General features: G+C 43.0%; 1 protein-coding gene across 1 annotated transcript in view; it reads left to right on the forward strand.

Annotated features, from left to right (window-relative positions):
• The window catches only part of LOC143316916 (pyruvate carboxylase, mitochondrial-like), a 252,944-nt gene that overhangs the window by 16,892 nt on the left and 220,011 nt on the right, over positions 1–16,041 (forward strand). Inside the window, exons 7-9 of the mRNA XM_076724720.1 lie at positions 3,098–3,215; positions 5,164–5,231; positions 7,092–7,175. Coding sequence (XP_076580835.1) covers positions 3,098–3,215; positions 5,164–5,231; positions 7,092–7,175 — 270 coding nt within the window. The remainder of the gene's footprint in view (positions 1–3,097; positions 3,216–5,163; positions 5,232–7,091; positions 7,176–16,041) is intronic.

Here is a 16,041-nt window from a genome sequence, read left to right on the forward strand (position 1 = left end):
TGTTTTGTGCATCCATTTGCGGATTTCCATCCACAAATCTGTCACAACCATCCTCCTCTTCCTCCTCTTAGCTATGTTAAGGGTCCCATCACCCAGACAGCAGTGATGGGCTGTCACAGTGATGACCACACAGCACTTTGACGGAGAGAAGTGAGGACCAAAAGTGGACTTTTTAGGTCATGTTAGCATGCTCTTAAGTCTAGTCAACAATTTTGTTTCGCTGTTTAGATGATGATCAAATGAAATCTTCATCGTTAGTTTTTAGTTTCCACGTCTTTTGCTTACTCCGGTTTGTTTATGTTGGTATTTGTCTTGGTTGTGAAATGCTTGGTTTCCACTGAAAGTCCCTCAAAGGAATAGCATTTTCATGAGCAGCTGTCAAAGCATGTGTGACCCTTCACTTTCAGATTGCAGGTTGCCTCTACTTCAAACAATAAAGCAAAGGGTGAAGGCACACTTGCTTTCCTTTCTTATACATACTTCAGCTTCATAATGCAACAACAAATGCACAAAGTCCAGAAAACTAACAACAGAGAGGCTCCCTTATTCATAATGCACAACATTTTCATAATATACCAGTGTGGCGCTCGTCTGCGAATACAATGCTTCTGTTTGTTTCGTCTGTGTTGAATATTCTTTGTGTTTAATGCATAATCACACTGCTTACAGACAGTTAAATGAGCCCAGAGTTTAAAATATAGTCATAAGGCTTTCCAGCGTGGACAGCCAGCAGCTGCTCACTCACTGTAAGTGCTGTTTTGGGAGATGCTTGTGAAAAATTCCGAATGAGTTTTGACCCCCAAGAAAAACACTCTTAACCTCAGTTGATTGTTATTGCAAAGTGAGCCAAGCAGGGCCAATAATGCTATTTCTACAATGGTAGTGTAGTTATGATTTTTTTTTTTTTATTACAAAGTGTCCTACATTATTAATGGTGGAATAAAACCAACAGGATTTTTTAAAGTTTCCCTGGGAGTTTAATATATAAGAAGGGCTTTATTGTCCTTTTGTTCATGATTTTATTCAAAATATGTGTCTCAAAGGGAACCTCCTTCAGGCCCATAGACACCAGAAAGTGGCACGTCGTCACCCTGGTTTATTTCAGCGGAGGCCTGGCGGCAGCTTTGCTCCAGAGCTGTGGCTGGGGGGGGGGACACTGGTCACTGGTCATGTGAACGTGCACAGCCCGCCCGCCCCCCCGTTTCTGCCTCCTAAGTTTGACCGTGTCTGACTTTTTTCAGTGAGCAGCTGGTTTTTGTCCAATCAGATAGGAGAGGGCAGAGATCAGTGGTGAATCACAGCTGCACAGAGCGTTGCCACCTCCTCATCCTTCATGGCTGGTAGCATTTACTGTTCTTTATTTCTTTGGTTAGGCTTAAAAAAAAAAAGTAGAAAGTCACATTCAATTATGTCATGTAGATTTCCTCCCCAAAATACCACATTCATGTAGAATAGTTTACAAAATCTTCTTCTTCCTTCACTTTCAGACACATGCTTTTCAATATGTGCGAATTGAGACGCTTCAGTTATCAGTTTTTTACTGTTGTATTATTGATAGGGGGGTCCCGCTGGCTGTGACATTCAGCACACCCCTGACTCAGACAAACCCATCACATTTGATGACCGTGTTCAGTGTCAGCCATAGTGCTTCCACAGCCTCGCTCACTGATCTACGCAAGGAATAACAGTATTGTTTCGTACTGTAGTCATTGAGCCTCACAAGTCAGCAATCCAATGGAAACTATGACCTTTTCTGAGTTGTACCCCAATCTAATTAATTAGTTGTTGACATTTCTAGTTCTTCAGTCGAGTCACAGGGGCCTTAGCGGCTCCAGCTGATATGATGTGAGGAAATTGTAAAGAGGTTTCTCTGTACTGTTGGGACCCCCAAGCAACAATGCGTAGGTTGACTTTTTATTCCATTACGGCCAGCTCGTGGGTCATTTGTATGCTGAATCGACCGAGGGAGCCTAACTATTCTCAACATACTGTAGGATGAGATGTGCATGTTTACTGATAAGCAGAGCAGAATTAAAGCAGCAGATTTTTGCTCCGAGTTCGACGTGGTGTGCTTTCCCAAACAGTGGGAGAAGAGGAGAACGGCACGTATCAAAGCTCCAGTGGCCAGAGCTGACAGACGGACTGAACTGATGTGGAAGGAGTACAAATGGAATCCTGCTAACTTTGAGTCTTTCAAAAGTCTTTTCTGTCATTTACAAAAATGGAGGTGCAGCAATGATTTGACAGCTTGGCGAGGTGTGCGACTCCAAATTCCTTTTCCTACCACTTATAAATCAGTACGAGTTGTACATATTCTTTTCAGGGGCTTCTTATGTTTTTACGAATGCCCTGTTTGTTATATCGTAGGTTCATTATGGTAGAATTCATTATTTCTGACCATAAACTGAGACCTGTAGACACATTGTGGAAGGTAAGCGCAGATTAAAGTAATTAACTAACAAGCATTTTCAGTATTGATTCATTGATATTCACTTTGTCTGGGAAATGTTAGAAAACGCTGCTTCTGGTGACACCGATGACGTCTGCTTCTGCACTCGGCACCTGGCTGCTCTGCCTCCGAGAGCGTCTTCTCTCAAGGCTCTGAGATGACAGCTGAGGATTCGCTCCAGTATCCTCTCCTGAGACACAGGGGGGGAAAAAAAGGGGGCATGATGGGTGACTCACTGTATCCCCAAAAGAGGAGCCTGGACGGGGCCAGCGGCACGTCACAGACTGACAAACACAGATTGAGTCATGACCTTCAGCGTGCTCGGTCGCGACCTCCCACAGCCTCGTCTCAGATGTGGTGAAGAATCTGGCTCCCTCCGGACGTGTTTGTGTCAAAAGAGAGGATGAAAAACATGACGAAAACCGCACCCCATCACGCGGGAATGACAGGCGAGGGGGAAAGAGAAATAAAGTGGATTACAACAGGAAATAAAAGTTACACTGAATACAACCAGCCAAGCTGATTCTGTTAAGGACTTATAGTCTGTGCAGCAGAACTCCTTGAAAAAACACTTCGCTGTGACTCACTCGCTTCTCGAATAGCCGCACTAACTCAGACACGTATGGATTTTTCTTGTCTGTTTGTCAGGAACTTGAGGAGAATTACCAGCGGGCCTACTCTGAAGCCCTGACGGCTTTTGGGAACGGAGCCCTGTTTGTTGAGAAGTTTATTGAAAAGCCGAGACACATTGAAGTACAGATCCTTGGTAAGTGCACTCTGCGACCTCCTTTGTGCTTGCCTTTAACTGTGTGTCCGTTTTTTTGTTTATGTGAATTGATCAGAGTTCATTAAGTAGCATAGAGGTCCTTGAACTCCGTCGCAGTGCTGAGCGAGGAAGAGAGACAGATGAACAATGAGACTGAAGGAGATTTATTGGCCTGCAGAGAATTCACCAGCCATTATTTCTTATTATAGCGAATGTAACTCTGCTACCACTCAATATTATAGAACTGAAATCCAACACCAGCACTTACAGGAAGCATGTCTGCACTCTGAGCATGCCTGTGTGTGTTTGTGTGTGCATGTTCACGTGCATATTAGTGGAAGTGCTTGTGCTATCGGGCATATGTCCGTCTCTGGCTTGGCACCAATGTGTTCCTGTGTTTACATGTGTGCATATTTCAGCATTTACTTTGGTGTGTGTGTGTGTGTGTGTGTGTGTGTGTGTGTGTGTGTGTGTGTGTGTGTGTGTGTGTGTGTGTGTGTGTGTGTGTGTGTTTGTATGGGATCATTGTGATTAATTACTGTCTTTAGGGCATACAGAGATTTTGTGAATTACCTTTTAAAAGCCATGTCTTTGCTAGCCCTCTGTTTTTCTGCCCTGCCTCTCCCCCTACTTCCCTCCTTCATTTTCAATGTTTTCCAGTTTCTCCCCTTTCGTCTCCCCTTTATTTTTGCCTTCCTTTATCTCTCCACAGCCACTGTCTCATTCAGTTCCCTCTGTCTCTGTTTTCTCTCAGATTTCCCTTATCCTTGCTCCTTTTCAGGTCCTTAAACACTGCACAATAACGGCGATCTTGCAGGTCATACTGTGTGAGATAGGTGTCATACACTCTCGGCCACAGTCTGTGTTGGACTGAAGGTTAACACTTTTGAGGCATGTCAGATTGTCCCATTAATATGTGGTTAATTGGGTCACGACACAATGAAGGGAAAAAAACTTTGTCATATTCCAAAACGTAGCACAAACGTTGAAGTGAAACAGCCCCATGGCCAAGCTAGCTCTGACTAGTGAGCTGTTCTGCTAACCTGTTTACTGCCAGCAGACCGCTAGTGGCCGTGGGAGATTTTACAGCTGCAGTGATTAATCAGCCAATCGACAGACAGTTCATCTGCAACCAAATTTGATTGTAAATTGTACATTTTTGGGTTTTGGAAGAGATCACATTGAATTGTCTTCATTATATTATTATGTTTTAAAGACTCAACAGTTAATAAATTAATGAAAACAATTATTGATTGACTCGTAAATACAGTTGGTTGCACCCCACAATGTTATTTTATTGAGATGAGCTTTTTCTCAGAAAAACATTAGTAATTATGACTGCTCTCTGTCAAATGATGGAAAATAAAAGACATTTTTGGGGATATACTTTTTTCATTATCAGACATGTCTCTGGCCAATCTTCTGATATTAACAGAAATTGTAAAAAAAACATTTAAGTAGACTGTCAGAGACCCTTACCCATGGTTTTCAGAGCAAAAAATTAGCTTGCTGATGCCTTCAGCTGCCACCGTCTGTCACATGACCGTCGCCTCAGAGGCCGTAGCTGTCCTTTTTAGATTCTGCCTTCTGTCTGTGGGCGCTCAGAATGTCAGTGTTGACCAGTGTGTTCAATGCGGGACAACGTCACAATTTGCGGGACGTGTGACAAGTAATGGAAATGCGTGAATGTCTTGCACAAAAGCGGGACATCTGGTCACCCTAGTTGTAGCAGCAGTCACATTGTGAGGATTTGGTCCAGAAGACAGTCGTGATCAAAATTCTAACAAAGATGGACGTTCCTCATTGTGTATCTGGGACCAACGAATGTTTCTGTCACTCCTCCTTCACTTGAATTGAGCTGCTTCTTTTGTTCTTACCCCTGATTACCTGATAATTTTCTTTGTCCCTCCTCACCGACTCCTCTCTTGGTCCCGTTCTCTCTCCCCAGGCGATAAATATGGTAATGTCATCCACCTCTACGAGAGAGACTGCTCCATTCAGCGGAGGCACCAAAAGGTGAAGTCCTCATTTTAAAATTCATCTTACCCAACCTAATGCTTGAATTTATTTAAGATTATCTTCATGGCATTTCTGCTGTATTACATAGATTAGCACCAAGTGGATGATGATGGTGAGTGGGCTTGAAACAAAGGTCATAAGCAGGAATCACACCTGCGAGCACTGCAGTCTGCTGAATCTACAAAGAGCTGCAGAGCTTTATTTCCCTTTTATGTAGGCAAACAGGCCAATTAAGCAACATATTAACAAATATAAGGTGATTATAGTCCTGATTACAGCAATGATCATTATGGTGCTGGTGGCTCTGGGTGTCAGTGTCCCGAGCAGTAGGGGGTAAGAGGATTATATACCCATAAAAATTAGCCACTGCTAATGCTACTTGAATGGGAGTCTTGGCAACAAGACAACAAAGCAGATACATAATTCACCACATCAACCTGGATCAACAAAAACAGTTCCTTTAAGAGTATATAGCTTTGAATTGATTGTCATTCATTAGTCAAGGCCATTTTTCCCACATTTCTTGGCTGTTATTGGAAAGAAATGAGGTATGACAGCATCAACTGATTAAAAAAAGAAACAAAAAAAGTCTGAATACCACATGAAAGAGAAAATGGAAACTGTCATCTAATCGTCACTCAATATAACAATGCTTTCATCAGAGGAAGCTGATTAACATGTGTAATATTTCATTACATATTGTCACCTCAAAGCAGTTTCAATCGTGTGTTTTCATCACTTTCCTCCCTTTAATCAAATTATAGATTATAATCATATTAGCGGCTCTGTTCATTCCAGAGCTGCTGCTCTTTGATTCTGTGAGACTTAATCTGCCTTTGCCCTTAATCTAAGATCTTTTTGAATCTCAGAAACAAAATAGTCGCTTGTTGAAATAGATTAGGGATGGTAGAGTGCTGCTCGGGTATTTTTAGCTTTTCTCTGAGTCTTGGAAGTGCTATTCATACTTGGAGAGGGGTTTTTTTTTTCCTTCCTCTTCGGATGAGATTTGATAAGAATTTAAATTGAGTTCTCGTGGTTTTTATTTTTCAAAATCAGACATGGGTCACGTCGGTTTGATCTGGATTCAATTATTTCTTTTGGACGGGTTGACTTGTTTGACACGGTGGAACGAAACAGATCAGCCTCCAACATGGCGAACCCCGCCCACCCAGCAGCCTTTGCAAGACCAAATGAAAAGCTGAAAGCGACTGCACATGATTCACTCCATCTGTTTCGCCGAAGCTTAAGTGACACACGCTGCATCAAACTGATGGCTACTGTACGAATAATGAAAACACATTATGGTATTTACTAAATATTAGTAGGAAACTCGCTCTCAGATTGTGGTACTTTTACTATCTTAAGACTCAGTTGAGAACTGGGAGAAAATCTGGGAATTTGGGGGCTTTAGTTAGTGCTATAGCAGAGTCCGAGGGCGCGTCTTTAAAGCTGCACTAATTGACACTGTTGTATTAACAATGGCTCAGGTGACGGTGAATAAAGGGGGTCGCTTGTTGTTAAAGTGTTGACCCAACAGAGAATGATCACCTGACTCTTCAGTTCCCCTTTTAGCTACTTTCAGCTCATCGCTCTGGTTTCACGCCCCATAACTTCACTGTTATGGGGCATGCCCTCAAGTAATGTGATAGGCTGTGAGTGATGCAGGAAAGCACAGCGTGTTATTTCAGAGTTGATAACACTGTATCTTAAAATGCTGCCTATGAATTTAAAATGATGAACTATATAAATGTTCGTAGTTGTCTGTTGTCATGCTGACATTGTCTGCTTGCTGCCTTTTCTGTTCTGACATTGTTGTGGTCACTGTGGCGTTATCAATAAAATCCCGTTGTTTTGAAGGTTGTGGAGATTGCGCCGGCTTTCCAACTGGACCCTCATCTGAGAGACCGACTTCACGCCGATGCTGTCAACCTCGCCAAGCAGGTGCGTTTGTGTGCGCCGGTGTTGAAGAAATACCAACAACCACAAAGCTCTCATGATTTTTGCTGTCTCTTTCCACACTTTTTTTTTTTTTTTTATGTCAATGTCACGCTGGCATTTCCCCAAGCTTCAGGTTAACTTGACCATTTTATTATGGGGAAAATGTGCTTGAATGAATGGAAAAGAAAAGAAACCCTATTTAATCATTGTTTAGTCATTCAACATACAACATTAGCAAGTGAAATTCATGTTGCTGTGGCCTGATGATCTGGAAGCTTATCCACCAGGAAGCAGTGTTTCCTCTGAAATGTCAAGACAGGTGTGAGCAGGCTGAATGTGCAGATTTACAGAGTTTTGACCGCTTGTTAAGAAAGTTGGCAGATGCGAGAAGTGGCTCACTGAAACTTAAAGAGCCTTTCAGGCGAGGAAGCTCAAGTATTGAGATGTATTTTGGAAGTCGGAGCAAATTCCCAGAGCTGTTCATTTTTCTGTCTATAATTGGTCTGCAAAACAACTGGAATCTCCCCAGGAATTTTAATGGGCTATTTACCTGTGATTCAAATGAGGAGGACATTAGTGTGTCAGCCAAACTGCGAAAATGAAATTTGGAAACGGGTGGAAATAGATGTCAGCAGTGCAAACAGTAAATGAAATCCTGGAAATGAATGTTTGAATAGTTTTTGAGTGCCTTTCTCGGGAACAAATTTTGCGATTATTGTCAGCGGCTATGCACTCTGATTAGGTACAACACGCGAAAACCTTGTATTTAGCCTTTATCGAATCATTTGTGTCACAGTTGTCTGGCGTCAGTGTTGCCGAAAAGTTGGCTCAACTATGACAGCATCACTTAAAAGTCAAGCCTCATCTCTCACAGGAGATTTCAAGTAATGGCCTTTTCAGGTAATGGCCCAGTTGAGGAATGGATAGAAGTGAAGAGCAGTGCGGGAGAGGGGGATGGAGACAAGGATGATGATTTGCTAAAGAAATGACCTTGAACGATACTGATGGAGAAATTGTTATATAAGAGAGAGAGAGAGAAACTTTATATGAGACTCATGATGTGACCTTGCTCCTGTAAAGATTTTTTAGTTTTTTTTCTGCAGAGCTCAAATCACCCAGCATATCTGCTAAAAGTGACAAACCTTATCTCCTCGTACGTGTTTAACAGCAGCCGTGGCGAGCTCTTGTCCGTGACTTTTCTCTGCTTTTTTTTTTGGCATGTGAAACTTAAGAGTGATGTTGGTCCTTAAACAACAATACGTGGGTGATGGGCACCAACAAGAGCACCGCACGCATGCACGCTCAAGCACACAACCGTTTACTATTCTTGAGAGGACCACGATTGGCTCGGTGCAAGGACATGTTTCAGCTCCATCACGCCACCGCGACGTGCTCAGAGAGCCTTCGCTGCTGCTGTTGTTGGAAGATTTTCTCTGGTTACCAAACCTTGAATTCAAGACTGAATCAAGCTCTATTTGCGCTGTTTACCTCACAGCTCAGATGAAGAAAACGAGGCATAATTGCATGTATCAGTAACATTTTCATCCCTGCTTGTCAAGGCGGAGTGCGTAATGTAGAGACAAAAGGAAGCTCATTGTATGCCAATATTAAAACAACTTTTAATGCCTCCACATAAGCAAAAGGACATGGCAAGGGGATCATTATTAGAGGTTCAGGATTGTAGCGTATTTGAAGCTTAGTGCTCCTACTGCTCCTCCATGACCAAGATCTCCACCTAACAGCCTTTTTACAGCTCAATAATAAACAAATATGTTTGTTTAAGTGTAAAAACAAGCTGTGCTTTTATGGGGGGTTGAGTGCTGGAGTAGAGTCTCTCATCAAGAAGATGAATTAAAATATGAATATACATATAAAATGTCTATTTATTCAAGTATATAGTGCCAGATCAGGGATTTGTAGATTTGAAGAAATAACAGGAACAGACAGTGTCTCGAGTAGAGTGACAGACTCAATCAGGCTGTTTCTCCTGGAAGAATTCTTGCACAGGATAAGTCCTGGTAATACAGATGTGTGGAAGAAGTCACACACACAGCTGAAGGATCAAACCTGCAGCATTTGCAGATTATCACCAGGGGTCTCACTTTCTCTCTGCCTCATCCTCCATTCATCTTGTTCCAAACACCCCTCTCCTCCTCCTCCTCCTCCTCCCCCCTCCCTGTCGCTGCATTTCCGTGCTATGTGTTGTGATTGCATTTCACATTGTGCCGGTCCCCACAGTGAAGGCTTCCACTTCTGAGCTGAGCCCAGCTCTCACCGCAGGTATTGAAACCTGCTCCCTAAGCAACACCGAGGCTGAACTTTGGTGCTTTGCTGGGTATTTTATTTGTACATTTATTTTTAATGTGTTCTGTGGCCCTCTGTAGAGTAGGAAGTGATGGAGATGGTACATATGTGCAGCACATTTGTGATGACATTATAACGCTATTATTGTCTGTACACAAACACACACATTAGCAGGTACATGTGGTCGTCTCAGGTGGCCTATTTTTTTTTGTTTTTTTTTTACATTTAGTCTCCAACTCTTTCAGTGCTACACTCAGAGGTCCCTACTCAGACACCTGAATGCCTCCAGTCCAATGTGCAGTGTAATTAGAGCCTTCATTTTCACCTGCAGCTCATTGGAGTGTAATGGCACGGCGTTCAGGACATTAAACTGCACACATGCCGTTTGTCCTGCTTTTGCTTGCACCTACACACCAGGTCACACCACGAAAAGTCTCCCACTCCTGCAACAACATACTTGGTATGCATATAGAGAGATATTCTGTATAAATAGATACACTGGATGAGGTACCGTCCCCACCCTTGGTTCTGTATGCTCACACACTCTTGTTCGCTCATTTTTCTCCTACTCCCGCACGCACACCTGCTATTTCTCAGCTCTTATCTGGTCTTAATGGCGGCTCCACAGAGCTGGCGCTCTGTCCCCCTTCATCTCACCGTCTGTCCCTATCGCCCATCTTCCATTATCAGCAGCCTCCATCTGAGTCTTTCAGAGGACTGGCGCAGTCTTTGAACTCGCTGCAGGCCGCAGTGCTTCCTGATAGAATGTCCTAGAGAACAAAGTTGCCAGGCAACACTGACGGCCGCAGGAAGTGACTTCAGCTCTCGGTAGAAAGGGTTTGGGCTCAGAGTGGATATCAAGCCAAACCTCACAAGAGAATCAGAGATCCTGTCAAACGGCCCGTTAAGCTGCTATGTGTTATCTGCTGCTCAAACAGCTGATTTTGTTTGCTTGTTTTGTAAATGTTTTTTCCCGCTCTCTCTCCTCAGCCCTCTGTCTGGCTGCCATGCCTTTGCTTTGTTGTCTTTGTGTTTTCAGGGGCAGGACTGCGGCCGACATTTCATTTAGCCAACACAACACACAACACTCAGCCGGTCCTGATTGGTTTTATTAATGATGCATCTCACTACAGCAGTGTGAGGTTTTCCTAATCACAGTGATTGGCCCACTGATTGGGCGCTTCATTGCTTGCTCATTCATCCATGTGCTGCACGCGATAATATCTGCGTCTTTGAATACCTCTTTGATATCTGTGTCGCTGTGCAGCAGCTGTATTGGGTGTTTTTGCGTTTGCAGTGGGTTGAGAAGGTTTGAATGCACCAGTCTGCAGTAGATGTAGCAGCTGGGACCCTCTCAGCATCAGTTTTGATGACAGGAAGTGAGGTCAAAATACCTGCATTTTGGCATAAACTCCCCTCTCTCAGCTAAGTTATACGTGCTGCCTGTGAGACATGCAACATCTGCGCACAAATGGGCTGTGGTTTTCCCACCCAAAGCATATGCTGCACCATCCTGTGATAGACTGCAACCACACAGACATAAAAGAGACACTTGAGATTAAATTTGACAGCGTTTATTACATGTACAAAGTTGCATCGACTGCCCCAAGATGATTGTGTCATGTGAAAAGTGGTCTATTTGTTGCTGACTGGCTATACGACCAGCTGCATAATTCATCAGGAAGACACTGTTAGTTGACAACAGATTAGTCACTGTTTCTTGTTGCTGGACTGCCGGATAGCTAAAAACATTTAATGTCCTTTCCTCAAGGGGGAATCTTGTGGAACTTTGTAAAAACGGTGCAGTGTCACTTTAGCACGTAAGGTCATGTGGTCAAACTCTTCAGCTCCCCACAGTGTTCCCACAAGCACTCGCCTGCTCGTGTTTCTTTCATACTCTTTCCTGTCAACACTCTATGTTGTCTTTTTTTCAGGTTGGCTTTGTCATCAGGGATTATTTCTTCCCTGTATCCATTTCAAACCATCTCTTTCAGCACTGGTATAAACATGGATACCCTCAAACTGAGACTTTGTTTTTCTGTGGTTGACTCTATAAATATCGTCAATGAGTGAAATCCGGCGTAGAGTAGCAGGAAGTTTAGATGGGCCAGCTTGTCCAGGTCTTGGCTATATGTAGCCACCAGACTAGTTCTGCCTGTGGTCACTTGTTTTCCTCCTTCTGAACTTTCAGCACAGTCTTTCCTCTGTTCACTGCCTTTAATGCTCATTTTGTGTGCGTAAAGTTGAAGGGGCTGCATTATACTGTAGCATTTGGGTCCGTTAGCTCATTTGGTTGTTTATTCACCCCTCTGTGGTAATTAGACATACTGTATAATGGCAGCAGATTATGCAGAAGCCCTTTTCTTGTCAAACAAATGGGTTTGTAGAAGTGCTACATCTGTTTCTGTCAATATGGCAGCGTGATGATGTCTTTAACTTTGTTGGTTCTCGAGGCTTCCTTTGCTTTGAGGTTTCTGTGTATCTACAACCATTTTTCAACACTTTTCTCGCTGCTCTATGCTGCACTGTCCATCCCACACTTTGGACTTCTTCGCTCTTTTTCCAGTGAGTCTTGGAGCTGTCTTTATGTTGCAGTTTGGCAGCATGTTTCTGCACTCTTTCCACACCTCTATACTGTGATTTGGCAGAGCTAGCTGCTGTGGAGGAGCATCAGCAAAATAGAAAACGGGAGTCTCTGATCCCAAAATGATTAAGCTTTTTGAGCTGCTATAATGAATTTTGTTCTTTTAATATCAGCTAATTATACAGTTTGAATCTGCTTAAAGCCACGCTGGAGCATGGCTCTTACACACATCAGTGGCAATTAGTGTTTTAGTATGCACGTAAGCTCACCTTAGATGTCTGTGGGCAACGCGGCTATCAGTCTAATTAGCTAAGTGTTTGTCTGTGTGTGTGTGTGTGTGAGAGAAGACAAGCAGGTGTGTGTTTGCGGGGGACTTTAATGTCAGAAGGCCTCACCATCTTTGTTTCGTGGAATGTTTATCAGTTTAACCTCAAGACAAGCAGGAGGCAGAGTTACTGTCAGACACTTTGTGCAGTGTAATTAGGAATTCAGTCCTGGTGCTCGTATGGGGGAGGAGTGTTGACAATTGAGACTGTGTTTCACTTTGTGCTGTATATGACGTAGCCTCACCCACTCAGTTCTGTCAGCGGTTTTTGGGTGGCGAGGAGAGAGGCGAGCAGAGCGAGCGGAGTGGAAGAGGGCAGGAAATTCTAATTTGCCGCTGGGCTTTAAGCGAGACAAAGATTTGAAATGTGATATTTTGAAGGGAAGCTTCATTTGCCGTTGAGTGTTTTAGAGAACAGGGGAGAAATAATTTGTTGTTTGTGTTCAGTATTTTGCTTTTGTCTGCCTGCCTGTTCTCCCCGTATCCCCCGAGAGAACCGCTACTCAAAGGCACAAATATGTCGGCAACTCATCATCGCTCGCAACAAAGCAATTGTGTACGTGTCTGTGTGCGAGTGGGACAGCGCAGCGCTGTACGGGCAGGCTAACCTAAACAGGCTGTAGTTTTTGGTCCCTCGTGGTCGAACTACAGGCTGTAAATGTTTCATTTTTCTTGAGAAATGAAAGATCAAAATAAACAATGTGTTTGTGTCAGTACTTTTCATCTTCCCTAATCTCTCTGCGGCACTCATCCACAAGCCACTTCATACTCACTGAAGACGTAAATCTTTAAAAATAGGTCACAAACATATGGTCCGGTTTCCAAAAGCAGCGGGGCACCAGTAGTTTTTAGCCAACAGAGATTCGGAGAGGAGTAGATTTTGAATTCGTGAAGGATTATTTTCAGCCACAGATTATACACATCTGGCGCTTTCGTGGACATTTACCACAGCAGGATGATACGCAGTGTGGGACGGACAGCATGTTCATAAGGGACATGTCACCCAGTGTGGCTCGTTGATGTTTTATTCATTTTAGTTTGGTACTTGGATAAAACCTGCTGCTGTCGAGTTTGAAAACTGTTCAGTACTAAAAAGTTTAGTAATCAATCTTTCTTTAGCTTGTTAAGATAATTACTACATTCAAATATTTATGGATAGATTTATTATGTGAGCAGCAACTTAAACCAAAGGGCATCAGGTGTCAATGAAGATTAATTTCCTTGTGTTTGTGGCATAAAATGCTGCTTTCAGAGGTGTTACCTGTCCGTGCCACCATCTTGTGTAGTGTTTCAGGCCTCTGTAAGCTCTGATTTTGTGCACACGCGCGCCCGTCAATCTGCAGAGGGTGTTAAACGTGGAATTAGTTCTGCTGTCAATCACCATGGTGACGATGAGTGAAGAGATGACACGCTCTCGCTCAGACGAGTCGTGTACCCGGTAGACACACACACACACACACACACAGAGGGCGCTCAGAAACTCAGAGTGACACTTGGTCCCAGGAGGTGGTCAGTGTACTGTAAACATTATTACTGCTTACAGATCTATAAACACCCCGCCCGCATGTGTGTGTGTCTGTGCGTTTGGTCCCGTTTTGACTTCAGGACTCCAGCACTTTTTGCCCTGAAAGCATATTTTAATATTCCATCAGGAAAAAATGGGGTAGATGAAAAATGTTCCACTCTTTTTCCCAGTGAACTCATGCATCAGTCAGTTTTCTTCTTTCTCTAATTTACTTATTTATGTTGTTCCTCTCATGCTTTTTGGTCCTCCTCTATTTATCTTTGGTGTCTTCGTCTTTATCTTCATCTCACTTTTGCTTCTGTGCTTCTTTGCACTGTCAGTCCTCTCTTTCATTTTCATGTCTCTAGTGTTTAAATCTACAAATTAGCTTCTTTCGTCTTTGTCTTCTGTTGCTGCTCAACTTATTAGCTCTCATTCATTCTCTGTTCTGCTTGCCCTGTTTTAGTTGCAATTAATATATGAAGGTCCAAGTAAAAATCTTCATCTACAACTTAAAAAAACTGATTAGTCATTCTGATCCAATATTCTTTCTTCAAATCCAAAGATTCTATTCTTAGGGTATTGGTTATCAACCTGTTGCACTGTGGTCCTTTTAAAGTGAAGCAATGTTTGCTTGAATTGCAAGAATGTTTCATTCTCTGAGTTTTTAGAGGCCCGAAGAGATAAAACCGGGGTCTTTCTTGATAGAAAATGAAGAATATGCTTAGAAAATTAATAATTTGTGAAGCAAAAGCATATTTTTTTTCCCCCCAATCTCTTGTTACGTTAGCGCTAAATGCTACATTAACACATAGCACACACAAAAACATTACTTTCAGTCCAGAAGCAGCATATGTCAGCTTTGTGTATGTGGAATGAAAACTCAGTCGGTCATGAAAGCAGCTGTAAACACCCAGTGTCTGGTAACTCATAGAAAAACACAAAGAATACAACATTGCAGCATTGCAGGCATAATTGCACTGAAGTGGTCTGAAGGAAGTAGAAACACAACAGCACTGACAAAAACAGCAAATGATGAAATATATAAGATGTCGACCCTGACCACAAGCTAACACTAACTAGATATGACTCTAATCTAAGTAATAATAAGCATCAAGCTCTGGCTTTCTTCCCTTTTCTGTGTGTGCGTTGTGCTGCATTGTGTGCAGACAGCAAAGGCAGATTTGGCTGTGCTGCGTGTGTGATACATGATGCATAAAGTAGTGCAGCAGCCTTACAGTCGATGTCGGCCACATTGGCACTTGTGATTGGATGGGTGCTATTTTGAGCATCCCTGGCTTGTATCCTCATGCCTGAAGAATCCTGGTGCCTGTGTGTACTGCATGTATTTGTAAATTCAAGCCCAGGAGTGCCAGTGTTTTTCTTATTGCTGATTATGAACGGGTTTGTGTGGCTTTTTGGGAACGTGAGACTGTTTGGAAAGGAGGCAAAGATGGGAGGGGGTTGAAGGGGATGGAGGTCTAGATGGAGGGAGAGAAAGCAACAGACAGTAAAGCACAAAGCAGGGGGAAATGGATGGATGGAGGGAGGAGGATAACAGTAAGGATAAGGAAGAAGACAAACCGGCTGTTACTGAAAAGAAGAGACAGAGTATCCAGAAACCAAGTGAGGTGGTCAGAGGATGCAGCGACTGAGACAAAAGGAAGTGAGGGAAAGACAAAAGAGGGGAGGTATTGATTCTTTCTGCCAGCTGGGGGGGGAACTCAAGCCAACTGTGCTTTTCTGAAATTAGAGCCAAGGGAAAGGTAGAAGGATGGAGTTTGGAGCATGGAGGAGAAAATCGTGTGAGAGAGCAGCAAGCGAGCTTTGGCACCATTTGTATCACAATGTGCAGTAATAACACTAAAGAACAGTGAAGAGTGCATGCTTATGAATAATAAATGGTCACAGGAGTGGCTGGTACATGAGCAGGATAGCTGTGCTGCTCATTGCATCGAGTCGAAGCATTGGAGCAAAGTGATCTTGAAATGGTGATAAAAGAAAAGGAGACGCAGGTGAGATCAACACTAGCAATCAAAACATCTTGCCTACAAAAAAGACCATCTAAATGACCAGGGCCCATCAGATGCCAAACAGAGATGCCAATTATATATATAACGGTGTCTAAATTACCCACAAAATCACAAAATTG

The sequence above is a fragment of the Chaetodon auriga genome, chromosome 24, assembly GCF_051107435.1.
Source record: "Chaetodon auriga isolate fChaAug3 chromosome 24, fChaAug3.hap1, whole genome shotgun sequence".
In the NCBI taxonomy this organism is placed as follows: Eukaryota; Metazoa; Chordata; class Actinopteri; order Chaetodontiformes; family Chaetodontidae; genus Chaetodon; species Chaetodon auriga.